Raw genomic sequence first — 13,421 nt, forward strand, 5'->3', positions numbered from 1 at the left:
TATTCTCTAAATTTAACTATATATTATATCTCAATCCCTTCAAAACTTATTTGATAAAATTTCTAATTTCCAATAAGCCAAAATTTTAAAGAATTTATAAAAATGTAGATTTTAGATATTTATACAAATGATTAAATCCAGCAAGCTAAGATTTAAAAATTAATGGAATTCGTACAAATACCAAGCACAATTAGAAAAAAATAAAGAAAAATAAGAAAATAATAAAGAAAAAATGAATCCAATAAGCCCATTTTAATTTTTACGCAAGAGTTTTCTACTGTCTCGTGGGCATTATGAATTCTCTTGACAAATTGACCGGCATTTACATCTTTCTCTTAATCATAAATTTTTCTTTGTAGATACGCAATTAAACTCTTTTGAAAATCTTTGTTGGACATGCTATAGTTTAAAGAGAGATTGAATAATTTTCATATTAAAAAAGACTAAAAAGCACACATTCCCCCATCCTTTAAATCCGAGTCTTACTGTATTCCCCATAATCTTTTGCCTTCCCCAAGACACATTCGTCTCTCTCCTCTCTCTCTCCCGATTCAAAGAGCTAACCACTTTTTGTTTTCTGAAATGGCAACAGAAGAAATGAAACCGGAAACTAAGAAAACAGAGCAGAAGCAATCCCCACAAGTGAAAGATCTTACTCCTCCACCTCCGGCACTTCCATACAAGGTATATTAGTTACACTTTTTTTGGTGCAAAAGTTAAATCATGCATATAACTTTTTTTTTTTTGTCACTGAATCATGCATATAACTTTATGTTTGTAAGCTTCACTATTCCAAGATGAATCTTCTTGACAAACCCCATTGATACAAGTTTAACTGTTTTTTTTTGTCTACAAGTTTAACTGTTTTTTTTTGTCTTTCGTATATCTCTTTCCAATAATTTGTTCTTTATTTGTTTTATATCTACTTTTTTGGGCTCGCAGACATGCAACCTGAAGGTTTCCATTCACTGCGAAGGCTGTAAAAGAAAAGTGAAAAAAATCCTTACCAGCATTGAAGGTATACATAATCACTTTCGACGTTGTTGTTGGTTTTAAACTGAAAAAATAAATCTCTTCTTGTGGGGAATATATATTTTATGATTACAGGATTGGTAATTTATTATTGAGCCATATAAAATGTAATTTGGTTGTAGGCGTTTATAGAGTGGACATTGATGTGAAGCAGAACAATGTAACGGTGATGGGAATTGTCTCACCAGAGATTCTGTTAAAGAAGCTCCACAAGTCAGGCAAAAACGCCGATCTATTGCCGGTGATACCCGACCCGGTAGAGAACAAACCCGTCGACCCTAAAGAGAACAAACCAGTCGACCAGAAAAAGAAAAATAAAAAGAAGAAAGAAGAAAAACCGGAAATAACCGAAAAAGTTACATCTTCCGGTTCTGATAAACCGGAATCTGAAAAACCTGACGGCGCCGGCGAATGTAGTTCCGGAGACAGCAGTGAAGCTTGTGCTCCGGTGAAAGAGGATAAATGCAAAATTCTCAAAAAGAAAGACTCTGCTCCGGCAGATTCTTCGTCACCGTCACCGGCATCGACAGAATCTCCGGCACCGACGACGGAGAAGAAAGCTGAAGAAAGCAGTGGCAGTGTTGGTAAAAAGAAGAAAAAGAAGGGGCAAAGCATGAGCAGTGTTAACAATACTACCGGTGGACCAGGCCGTACTAGATCACTACCTCCGCCCACTACTACTACTACTCCTGCAGCAGAAGATCATGACCGTTCAACTAATCAACACGATGGCCATCAAATGCCAACCAATAACTTTGCGCCACGTCAGGATATGTATCACTATCCACCTAATTACTATGCGCCGCATATTATGTACGGCGTGCGCTATAACGTTGCTCAACCTCCGGTGAGCGTAGACGCTGCATCGTATTACTCTCCTGCGCCACCTCATTCGTATGCGTATATGCACCCAGGCTATCTACCGTCCGACCCAAACCCGTATCCATCTCGACCGTCCGATTCGTTTGAGCTATTCAGCGAGGAGAACCCAAATGGTTGTTCGGTGATGTGATTCGATCCGGAAAGATGTCAATTACTATAATGACCTTGAACTTACCCTTATACGCCTCTCGTATTTTAAAGTTGTACACGTGAAAGTGAGTTAATGGTCTAGTGAAACCTTCGTAGTTAGGTTTTGAAACTATGATTATGTTTGGATAAAGTTAAGGCCCTCCCCTTTTTTTGTAGCTTTTGTTTTAATTTAATGATTTAGATCCTTTTTGCTTTATCATTTGTTTTCCCTTTTGTTATTCACAAGATCTTTAATATCGAAAGTAGCTAAAAAGAATAGTTTGTGACTCAGTTATATTGTTGAATTGTAGAGAAGATGGAGGGAAAGCAAGAAATGTGAATATGCAATACTGCAATGCTTAGTTGTAAGGGGAGATTGTGATGCGTAAAGTATAGAAAGCTGACTGGACAACTTTTTGGCAATTTCTTTTGTTTTCTGTTCTCACCATGACGTTGTATTAATCACTTGTGCATGGGGACATGCAATTTTAAGTGATTTTGACCTTTCAAATCCAAATTTCATTGTAACATTTATTGTCCTATAATAATGGTGCATACAGTAGCTGATAAGAAAAAGAAAACAAATTAAAAGCTGTATCTTGCTTTTCTTTATACCAAATAAGTTAATCATAGGCATAGCTTCGATAAATGTAATACTTTTTTAAAAATGAAAGCTGAAATAGTGAACTTCTCGAGAAAAAGTAGGAAGGTTTTAGGAGAGGGTAATCTACAAAATTACATATTCATCTCTCATTTGTCTACAATCAAAGATGTCAGAAATAAGTTCCGTGAAAACAGTAACTCGACACTTTTGTTTGATCTTACTAAACATGCTTTCACGATTATATTAACTAGACTGACACAAACATAACATAGTACTAAACTCTTTTTTTAACTAGTAGTATTAAACTTTGTCTATAACTCCACTAGAAAAATGAACAAAGACAAGCGAGCAAATCACATAAAACATACTACCTCCGTTACAATATTCCCTAGGAACAAATACACAGAGCAAAAAAATAAGATACAATCAGTGTCGTGCCTAGAGTATCAGGGGCATAAAACAAAAATTAGTTTATTCTATTTAAATAACATAAATAGTAATATTAGTGTAATAATAACTTTTTAATATTTAAAGGTAAAAATAACATAAATAGTAATACTAGTGTAACAATAACTTGAAAAAGGTAAATCAGAATTGAATAATTGCTATTCAGTTATTTTGAATTTCAAAATTATTATATGAAAGAAAAACTATACAAACTTTTAACGGCAAAGGTTATATTTGTTTCGTTAGACATTATATATTTTTTCTGAACGCAGACATTATATATATGTATGTATATAAATTCTATACAGAAGAAGTTTTCAACATTAAAAGATGGTTAATGTCCACAATGACAAATAAAAATTAGAGATGAATGTTTGAAATTGAATTATTAAAAAAATACATTGTTTTTCGACAACTATACTAGCTTTTTGTTTATGAATACTAGCCAATAAGAGACCATAAAATCTACAAAGAACACTCTGAGACTAAGAAGCATTTCAGTTAAACAGCCTCCAGCTATTATTTCTGAGATTAACAACACTCTGAGATTGAGATTGGACCCTTTAGTTAGGTCCCAAAGTCTGAGAGGAGAAGAAGTGTCGGTTCTGGCTACTTGGATGGGCGTTTTTGATGTATAGCGCTGCTTAGTGAGTTTTTTTGGTTTGTTTTTCTTTAGTTTGTTCTCCCCGTTATAGGAGCTAAGTTTAGTTGCTTGGTTTTCCCTTTGTAATAAGTTTTTTCGAGTTAATAAAAAAGTTAAAAAAAAAAATCTACAAATATGAGAGGAACCGAGGACAATACCTCAAACTTATATCATAGGCACGGCTCTGGATACAATGATACCTTGATCCACTGTAGTTATAATCTAGTTTACAAATAACAATCTTCTCCTGGCTCCATTTTGTATTTAAGTCTGTTTTAGTTTTAGATAGTCATAGAACCCATATATAGAAAAAATAGGATCCTAGTTACTGGTTTGAGTTTATAAAAAACTTTTTTTTGGTAAAACGTTAAATAAAATATTTTTATTATAAGTTTAGTATTTCTATAATATTATTTGAGAATTTATTTTCTTATGTTTTGAGTTCACGCTATTTTTTATGATGCTTAATTATATTAACAAGCTTAATGAACTAAAAATGTTAAAAATAGCCATTAATAAAACTACTTTTAATTTCATTTTTTCTTAGTAAAAATTAAATAATAATTTTAATTAAATTTCCTTTTTTCAAAAGCATAGAAATAATAAAAATGAATATTTATAAAAATAAAATTATAGATTTTTATATATTCAAAAGAGTTTAAAGTTTAATACTACCTTTTATCTTTGCCCAAAAACATAATAAAAATATCTAGAAATTTTTGAAATATATTTACTTATATATATAAAACAAAAATTCACAAAAAAATAGAAAAATAGAAAAGGTAAAATAACTTAGACACTATTTTTATTAATAATAATATTTTATCAAATGAATAATAAAAATGATCTATAAAACATAAACTCATCATCTAATATCATATTTTCACAAAAATTAATTACATAGATAATCTTAATGAACTAAAAATTACACCTAAATACCGTTAGTGATAATTATTTTATTTCCATTAACTTTAATTAACTTTTAACTTAAATTTGTTTTTACTGTAGCACATAATAATACAAGTAAATAATTATAAAATATAAAAAGATACATTATATATAAATGAAAATATGTATTCTTTTTATTTATCCAACAAACATTAACAGAAAGAAATATAGTTTTTAAAATATAGACTTATACTCCATATTATTATTATTTTTTGCTAAAAATTATACTCTGTATTATTGAAAACAACATATATCAAATTATACAAAATATATTTATCAAGATCTTGAAAAGAAGTTTTCACAACTCAGAACTTAACCATATACCACAAGCTAAAAATTCTAAGGCACACAGTCTCGCACACAATACAAGGAAGCAAACATTTTTTATCGTCCACATGGATGCGGAACTACCAGTTTGGTTTGTAGAGTCAGTTTGAGTCAATTTATATCGTCGACAAAAAAACAAAATATATTATCAACGTAAGGGAAAATTTAAAAAATCTAATTAACAAGATTTTTCTTATTTTATTTTTAACTATAACAAAAGTTATCATTCATTTCAAGAAGAATTATAACCCAATATACCAAATATAAATAACAAAATCAATCAAAATATGAACAATTATGTAAAATATTTACAAATATGAGAGGATAAACTTAGCTATGTACTAATAAGCAAACTTCACACTAATAAAAAAATCGTCAATTTAAAAGAATAAATGCAACTCAGCATATAAATACTTAAACTAATACAAAATGTTATATTTGAAATCATATATATAATCAAGATGAGAACATTTAGGTACTTAATAAGTTTTTATATATCATACATATACAAATTATAAAATTACTTTAAATTAAGAAACAAATACAAATATTCATAAGTATTATAAGTTATTTATTTTGTAAATGTTTTTCCGTACATTAATACATGAGAATCACATAGTATAAAATATTTTTAGGCTCTTTTGACTAAGAAAACTATATAAAAAAAATTGGACCCTTTTACCTACTAAGTTTTATTTTCAAAACAAAATATTGGAACTGAACCCTATGTAATTACACCTCTAACCCATGCATAAAGACCGGCTTGCTCATATTGTTTGCTTGTGGCATAAAATATCAATTTTGAATTCCCAAAATGTGATTTAACTTGAGAAACTGATATATGTAAATAAACAAAATTGAGAACTGACTTCTGAGTTTGGAAATAGAAATGAAATTGTACTTGCGGGTGGTTTTCTTCTTTCAAATATTTCTTCAAATAATGATATCAAATCTGATGATACAGTTGGTTAATTTCTTATTTTTTTCTCACCTAACTTGGGCTTAGTACTAGAGCCCATTAATTCTTTATCAAAATATAAAGTGTAAAGCCTGAATTATTTATATGGGCTAAATTTTCAGTTAAACTTCTATTTTCTTTGTTTGGGCCAAAAATAGTATTAATACTATTATGACGTGGAGGAATGATTCCAGAACTTTACATATACTTGAAATTCTAACACTAGAATGATGGATAGAAAACAATAATAGCTGGTTGCGGAAGTATATGTGAGAATGGATCGTCTCTCTGACTATCCAGCTGTGTCTTTTCAGTTTATACTTCTGTGATAGTTTATAAATCAAAGATCGTATATGACTTTGGTAAGTCATTCTTAACTTCTTGCTTCGTGGTCACTGTGATATTGCATCCATTTTTGTTGAACCATTATAAACTTCCTCACCCTTTTAACAACATCGTGTATGATTTGTCTTATTCTTCTTCTGATTGCATTTTAAGTTGTTTATCTCTTGTTCTTTAAAGCTGCTTCTGCTGTCTTTTTCACATGTGGCTCATGAATTCATGAGACTATGCTACTTGATCCTTCAAACATCAACCTACATTTATTCTTCCTGATATGGAGTACACTTCTGTAATTATGCTCAAAGCTAAAGAAAATTACAATGAAACACCCAAACACCAAATTTGGTGTAATTTCATCTCCATAAGAGCATCTCCAACCCCACTCCATAATTTACTCCCAATTGAAAATAGAGTTGAAAATGGAGTGGAAAATGGAGTGATGACCAAAAAAATAAAAACATTACTCTAGGAATAATGCTTTTATTTTTTGGTCATCACTCTATTTTCCACTCCATTTTCAACTCTATTTCATAATTTGGAGTAAATTATGGAGTGGGGTTGGAGATGCCCTTACGACACCAAAAATGTCACTATCCCACCAAATTTGATGTAAAGTGAATAATTTTACATCAAATATTATATATACATATTTTATTATGTTTCTTTGAATAGTATAATTTAATTATTATTATTATTATTATTAATTAGTTCAAATTTGTCTCAATTATTGTTAATCAGTTTAAATTTGTAACTAAATATAAATATAATGTATTATTTATATTTTTAGATTATTTTTACATAGTTAAAATATTTTTTATTTATTTTCAAGTAAAAAATCACTAAGTTATTATTGTCATGTTTATGTTGTAACAAATAAAATATTATAGAATTTTATGTTTTATTTTATTTTGAAATAAGAAATCACTGAATGATAATAATCATTTTTTTAACAATATTGATTATAATTTTTGTTTAAGTTATATTTAATATTATTAAATTCACCAAAATTTAAAATAACTTTTTATAATATATTAATTTTGTATTACTAACTAATACAAACTTTATTAAAATAAATATATTATTTATTACGTGTTTTTCATAATTAATGTTTTGTACTTTTTAATATAATATTCTATATAAAATAAATACATGTATTATATTGTTAAACTAAAAAATATAAATGTAAATAAATTTTATAAACATATAATTACAAAAATTTCATAAACATAATATCAAAGTGTGATAAATAACTATTTATTAATTTTAAATAATAAAATATAAAATTATTAATACATAAAACATTAAATAATATAAAATATTATTTTTGTTGTAGTATTTGGTATTATGGTTGGAGATGACAAAAACAATTTGACACCAAAACATCAAATTTAATTTACTTCAACACCAAATTTAGTGGCATGCTCTAAACAAAATTATCATCTCCTGTGTTTGTTTCTCATATTCTTTCATCACATAAAAATATTTACATCCCTTTTGATTACAATTTACAGTTGCCAATTCTGATCCAAAAGTTTGATTACAAATCAACTCTCATCTCGAGCAATATGATCAACAGTTACACTATCATTCAGCCAGACATCCTTACCACTTGCTTGTTGTCCATAATGACTGTTAATAGTCTTTCTTGGTATCCTTTCTATTGCCTTATGCTTGCATGTCTGGTTGGTTTTGTCAGTGTATGCAATCTCTTATTTTACATACTGAGTCACTTATTGTCGGTGTATGAAAATTTTACATACTGAATCACTTATTGTCTTATTAATATCAGATATAGTCACTTTCTTATACCTGAACACTTTTTTTGTAATTACTCGTTACAAACCAGAGGAGAGAGGTTGTTTCAGTTAACTCTCAACTCCATTTGCTTCTCTTGCACACATTTGCTACTCTGATGTCTTGTTCATGTTTTGAATAATTAACATGTTTTGAATTTGTTTGAATACTTAGATTCTTTGAAAATCTCTTTATGCATTTCTACAATTTCTATCTGTCACTTTTTTGCTTCTATTTTACACATTACCTGCTCTGATGTCTTGGTTAGTTAAAATGTTCTAAATTTGTTTGAATAATTTGATTTTCTGAAATATTGTTGCAAATTCTCATTATGAAATATTGTTATCATACATGTTCTTACATTCGCAAGGACATCATCACTACTTTTACGTTAACTTAACTAAAGCATCACTTGACCCAAAAACATAATTAATAAATATAGGCTGTGTTTGAAAGTTCAGTGTCAAGCAAATAAGTGAATATTTAAAATAAAATGATTTGCAGGGTTTAAGGGCTCAGAAGAATGTTAGAAAACAGTTATTTTCCTTGACCACAAAAGGCCTCATAATGAGCTGGGATAATATGTTATATCATCATAGACGCCTAAACCCTTAGGAATATCAAAACAGGACAGAAACAGAATTTTAATTTCAAAAGACACAAATCACAAAATAACTTCCAATAGATAATCCCTCAGTAAGTAAACTTTGATTCAGTCATTAGAAATCAGTATTAGCATGGTTAAACCATCATGGGGATTTATTGGAATCTCAAATTGTCTAATTCTAAAACAACTTTTTAATGAAAAACAAGATTGCTCCCTCAGAAAGTAAATTACAAATCATTTAAGACTTTATCAGGTATACATTAGCAATTTAAATCATCACAGGGAAGACAATCGAGTTTTGAAATCTATTAATTTTCAAATAAAGAAAAACAAAGGATTTTCAGGGTTTAAGGGCTCAGAAAGATTGTTAGAAAACAGTTATTTTCCTTGACCACAAAAGGTCTCATAATGAGCTGGGATAATGTGTTATCATCACCGCCGCTTAAACCCCAATTCAATATCAAAAACACGGTAAGAAATAAAAGATAATAAGAATATCAAGAATTAAAGGGCTCAGATATATGTATGAACATAGTTGTACTCCTTGACCACAAAAGGTCTCATAGAGCTGGGATTATATGTTATCATCATCGCCATCATAACACGAATAACAATAATAGTACATAATTACTCTAAGACAGAACCAACGCTCGCAATCGAAACAAGAATTCGAGTGTAACTATCTAACTATGAATCAAAATCGAATGCGTTGTCGGAAAAAGATACAATGGAACGAGATGCAAAGAGATCAAAACATGTGAGACGCTGATGTTGGGAGTTGTCGGAAAGATATTTATATCACAAGAGAAACTAGGGTTTCTTATCACAAGCCCTAAATAAACCTAAGCCTTTTATTTTGGGCTTTGAAAAATTAGACGTTCGTTGAACTTTATCTGGCCCACAAATCGTGTTTGTTAATGTCATGTTAAGTCCCGGTTCGTCATTTTCGGTTATTAGTTGTTTTTCTTTTCCGGTTTTACAGTTTGATAAATTCGGGTTGTCATAACTGTCGGTTATTAGTCCCGTTTCGTCCGTCGTTCATAGCTTTTCTTGTCGTGCCCTAAATCAGCGAGCCGCAGTATCATTCCCGGCGAATCTGACTTCCTCTTCCTCTTCCTCTTCCTCTTCCGGTATGTTTTCTGAATTAGCTCTTCAGTTTTTTCATAAACTAAAATTAAAAAAGGGGATATTTTTTGATAAATAGGAGATTGTTTCTGCTTAGAATCTCTTCAACTCTCCAATTGAAGATTTTTCTTTTTAATTTTCCGTAAATTGAACCGCAAGGACAATTGAATACGATGATAAAGTCGAGTAATTGAGATTTTGGTGTTGTTGATGGAATGATACAGAAGCTTTTTTTATTTGGGCGAAATCGAAGTTTGTAAAACTTACTTCAATATTCGACAACCTGTGAGCTTAGCTCAGTTTCTAGTGAATTTCTAAGTAGCAAAACGATACCTGTCCGTTTGTAGAGTTATAAGCTAGCTTGGCTTTAGTGTTTTATTTCTCAGTTTCATTCATGCCCTATGTTTCCTTGTTTATGTAGTACCCCCAAGTTTGATTCTTTCAGAGGAACAAACGTGTTATCCAACCTTATAATGTTTTCTGGCATAAAGATCATACCTCGTGATGAGGTAAGCTTACTCCTTTCCTTTCACTCTTCTTCTTCTTCTTTAATGAGTTAAAAGTCTGGCTTGAGTTTGATGATGTTTCTATCTACTACTACTAGGTGCTTGATGATACTTCGGATAGAGAAGACAAGAAGGATAGAAGAAGAAAGAGCAAGGACGTTGATAGAAAGGAAAGTAAACGACATGGCAAGAAGATTGCCAATAGTGGAGATGATGACGACGACAACGACAACGGGGATATTGCTAGAAGGAGGAATGGTCTAGATTTTATGCTGCAGCCTACACGAAAGGCTGATGATCTAGATCCTGCTTTAGATGTAGAGGAAAAACTGGAAGAGAGCACACATGAAGAGGTGAGAGAAGTTTGATTCCGAGTTTCTATCTAAACTGGTTCAGATTAGATGGTTAGTTAATGCCTTTTCCTTGTTTGGACCAGGTGATTAAAGTAAACCCAAGAGAACTGAATCCTTATTTGAAAGGAAATGGGACCGGTTATCCAGAGGAAGAACCTGAGAAAAGAAGCGGTATAGATAAGCTCTTACCAACTTCTGTTGTTGGAGATGGAGGTGCGAGTTGGAGAATGAAAGCACTCAAGCGTGCAAAGGAACAGGCTGCGAGAGAAGGACAAAAACTTGAGGAGGTAAGTTCTTGTTATGATGACTCATTAGCATAGTTTCTTTTTGAGTATTATTTCCTTATTATTTGAGAGTTGTGGCAGGTTGCTGGAGAACGATGGGGTTCACTTGGTAACCTTGTTGAGTCTGTGGCATCTCAAAGAGCAGCTCCTTCTCGTGCCCATTTGAATGCTATTAATAATAGAAGAAGAGAGAACAATGGAGACAATGATAAAGAGAAAAAGTCAGAAAGAGTGTCTGAGAAGGTACTTGAACAACCGTTTAAGGGAAGCTTAGTTCAATCTTTGAATTCTCATTAACGACAGTAATATTCTGACACTGTGACGTGTTTTGTTTGAAGGGAAATGGTCGGGACTACTTGAAGGATGACTCAATTCGTCATCGTACATTGAGAGCCCCTAAAACTGATCCTTCGTTATCCTGGGGGAAAAGAAAGGGTCAGACTCATAGACATGAAGACTCGAAGCTGATATCTGAAGCTGCATCTCACTTGAATAAGTTCACCAATGATGGAAGCTTCATGAAGCAAATGCTTTCTAAGCAGAAGAATGAACCAGTAGAGCCTCGTGAAGATCACAGAAGCGACTCGGAGACCAAAAAAGATGGTGGTGAAGGGACTATTCCCAATATAGAATCTTTAAGTGTGAACCAACTAGCTGCTAAGGCCTTACAGCTCCGTCTGAAAGGGAAACTTGAAGAAGCCCAGAAACTTACGGAAGAAGCAGAGAGGCTGAAAGCAAAGCAAGCCGTTGGAGACGATTCATCCAAAGAACAACACTACGTCAGAGCAGCGAGGTGAGTTTTTACTTTCATCTCTGAGCTGTTTAGGGTTTTTCTTTTGATATCATATATCGTGTGTTCTGACTCTTTTTTCTTACTCGTTAGGTATCCTATCAAAGACATGTCAGGTAAGAGGAAGAACGAAGAAGATGACACGGATATGCATCTAGCCAAAAGCATAATGCATAACAAACTGTACAAAACATCTAACCAAGCTGCTGATGATGAGTATGACTACGGAGACGCTCCAAGCAAAAAGTCCCGGAAGCGGGAAAGCAGCAACGTTCCTGAAAAAGACAACCGTGTGAAACGCATCATGACACAGCAAGAACGCTGTCTCTTCTGTTTCGAGAACCCAAAGCGGCCGAAACACTTGGTTGTGTCAATCGCAAACTTCACCTATCTCATGTTACCGCAACAACAGCCCCTTGTCCCAGGCCATTGCTGTATCTTACCAATGCAGGTAAATACAATATAAAAGATAACTCTGTATTTGAACTTTTTAACTGCTTCTTGTATTGATGAGTGTGTTCTTTGTTGTAACTGAGCAGCACGAGGCAGCCAGCAGAAGCGTCGACGACAATGTTTGGGACGAGATCCGGAATTTCAAGAAGTGTCTTATTATGATGTTTGCGAAAGAAGGCAAAGACGCTGTGTTTCTGGAGACGGTGATCGGTTTGTCTCAGCAGCGACGCCACTGTATGATCGACTGCATCCCGATCCCTCAGGAGATAGCGAAAGAAGGACCTCTCTACTTCAAGAAGGCGATCGACGAAGCAGAGAGCGAGTGGAGTCAGCACAACGCGAAGAGGCTCATAGACACTAGCGTGAAGGGCCTCAGGAACTCGATACCCAAGAACTTCCCTTACTTCCACGTGGAGTTTGGTCTGGGAAAAGGGTTTGCTCACGTGATTGATGATGAGCAGGAGTTCAACAGCAATCTTGGACTGAATGTGATCAGAGGGATGCTCGAGTTGCCGGAAGAAGACATGTATAGAAGGAGAAGGTATGAGTCGGTGGAGAGCCAGAAGAAGGCGGTTGTGAGCTTTGCACGCCAATGGGAACACTTTGATTGGACGAAACAGCTCGACTAGACGATCTAATGGTTTGGGAACTCATCATATGTATTCTCTTTTTGTAAACAGAAAGATTTCTTAAAGACTTCGCACAAAAAAAAAATTTCTTGAAGACAAATTGCTTTGATATCATCCTGAAATCCTACGCACGTGTAACTAAACTTGCATTGTTTTTCTGAATATTACATGTTACTAGCATAATAATTTGTGACCTGTGTGATCAAATGGTGTACAATGAACTTCATTTTACTATTCATTATATTCATTGATATACACACATTTAACAATAATTATTAGATTGATAAAAAAAACAATAATTATTAGAAAACAAAATATAGAGCTCATTTTTATAAATGAAGAAAAATGAGGATAAGAAATTAATATAAGATGTTAAATTCAATAACACTCAATTATATACGTCAAAGCTCATATGTTTAATTTATTTAAATTTGTAACTCGAGTAAATAAAATATTTAAATTCAAAAAAAAATTATCAATCTAGTTGACTCCTTAAAGCATGGCTGAAAATAGGAAAAGACCAAAGCACCCTCAAATGAACTGGACGGAGTCAACACACGGAGATTTG

At 32.3% G+C, this 13,421-nt stretch overlaps 2 protein-coding genes and 4 non-coding genes across 7 annotated transcripts; 2 read left to right on the plus strand and 4 right to left on the minus strand.

The window, feature by feature from the left end:
• Positions 1 to 478: 478 nt before the first annotated feature.
• Positions 479 to 2,258, plus strand: LOC108824264 (heavy metal-associated isoprenylated plant protein 35). The gene is made up of 3 exons (XM_018597654.2): positions 479 to 684; positions 943 to 1,018; positions 1,155 to 2,258. The coding sequence occupies exons 1-3, from the start codon at positions 583 to 585 to the stop codon at positions 2,042 to 2,044; spliced, it is 1,068 nt and encodes a 355-aa protein (XP_018453156.2). The 5' UTR covers positions 479 to 582; the 3' UTR covers positions 2,045 to 2,258.
• Positions 2,259 to 8,613: 6,355 nt separating this feature from the next.
• On the minus strand, positions 8,614 to 8,713 carry LOC130500552 (small nucleolar RNA snoR69Y). Its single transcript, XR_008939173.1, has one exon. It is a non-coding gene; the product is annotated as a small nucleolar RNA snoR69Y (small nucleolar RNA).
• Positions 8,714 to 8,792: 79 nt separating this feature from the next.
• Positions 8,793 to 8,866, minus strand: LOC130500555 (small nucleolar RNA snoR53Y). Its single transcript, XR_008939176.1, has one exon. It is a non-coding gene; the product is annotated as a small nucleolar RNA snoR53Y (small nucleolar RNA).
• Positions 8,867 to 9,060: 194 nt separating this feature from the next.
• On the minus strand, positions 9,061 to 9,159 carry LOC130500551 (small nucleolar RNA snoR69Y). The gene has a single exon (XR_008939172.1). It is a non-coding gene; the product is annotated as a small nucleolar RNA snoR69Y (small nucleolar RNA).
• A 59-nt stretch (positions 9,160 to 9,218) lies between these two features.
• Positions 9,219 to 9,312, minus strand: LOC130500550 (small nucleolar RNA snoR69Y). The gene has a single exon (XR_008939171.1). It is a non-coding gene; the product is annotated as a small nucleolar RNA snoR69Y (small nucleolar RNA).
• Positions 9,313 to 9,682: 370 nt separating this feature from the next.
• Positions 9,683 to 12,953, plus strand: LOC108827727 (uncharacterized). 2 transcript variants are annotated; one of them, XM_018601200.2, is made up of 8 exons: positions 9,683 to 9,830; positions 10,259 to 10,347; positions 10,443 to 10,697; positions 10,781 to 10,984; positions 11,063 to 11,224; positions 11,320 to 11,774; positions 11,865 to 12,222; positions 12,311 to 12,953. In XM_018601200.2, exons 2-8 carry the CDS (start codon positions 10,312 to 10,314, stop codon positions 12,851 to 12,853), a joined length of 2,013 nt encoding a protein of 670 aa, XP_018456702.1. In that variant the 5' UTR covers positions 9,683 to 9,830; positions 10,259 to 10,311; the 3' UTR covers positions 12,854 to 12,953. The 2 variants fall into 2 exon arrangements, with proteins under 2 accessions (XP_018456702.1, XP_056850627.1); XM_056994647.1 differs by having other exon boundaries at positions 9,684 to 9,843; positions 10,260 to 10,347.
• Positions 12,954 to 13,421: the final 468 nt, after the last annotated feature.

Source organism: Raphanus sativus, chromosome 9 (genome assembly GCF_000801105.2).
Source record: "Raphanus sativus cultivar WK10039 chromosome 9, ASM80110v3, whole genome shotgun sequence".
Classification (NCBI taxonomy): Eukaryota; Viridiplantae; Streptophyta; class Magnoliopsida; order Brassicales; family Brassicaceae; genus Raphanus; species Raphanus sativus.

Bases quoted from the DNA above. Each gene is read 5' to 3' on its own strand.
- LOC108824264 (XM_018597654.2), top strand. From the start codon at position 583: ATGGCAACAGAAGAAATGAAACCGGAAACTAAGAAAACAGAGCAGAAG. The intron at 685-942 runs GTATATTAGTTA...TTGGGCTCGCAG, and splicing joins CTCCGGCACTTCCATACAAG to ACATGCAACCTGAAGGTTTC. The intron at 1,019-1,154 runs GTATACATAATC...ATTTGGTTGTAG, and splicing joins AATCCTTACCAGCATTGAAG to GCGTTTATAGAGTGGACATT.
- LOC108827727 (XM_018601200.2), top strand. From the start codon at position 10,312: ATGTTTTCTGGCATAAAGATCATACCTCGTGATGAG. The intron at 10,698-10,780 runs GTGAGAGAAGTT...TGTTTGGACCAG, and splicing joins AAGAGAGCACACATGAAGAG to GTGATTAAAGTAAACCCAAG. The intron at 10,985-11,062 runs GTAAGTTCTTGT...GAGTTGTGGCAG, and splicing joins AAGGACAAAAACTTGAGGAG to GTTGCTGGAGAACGATGGGG.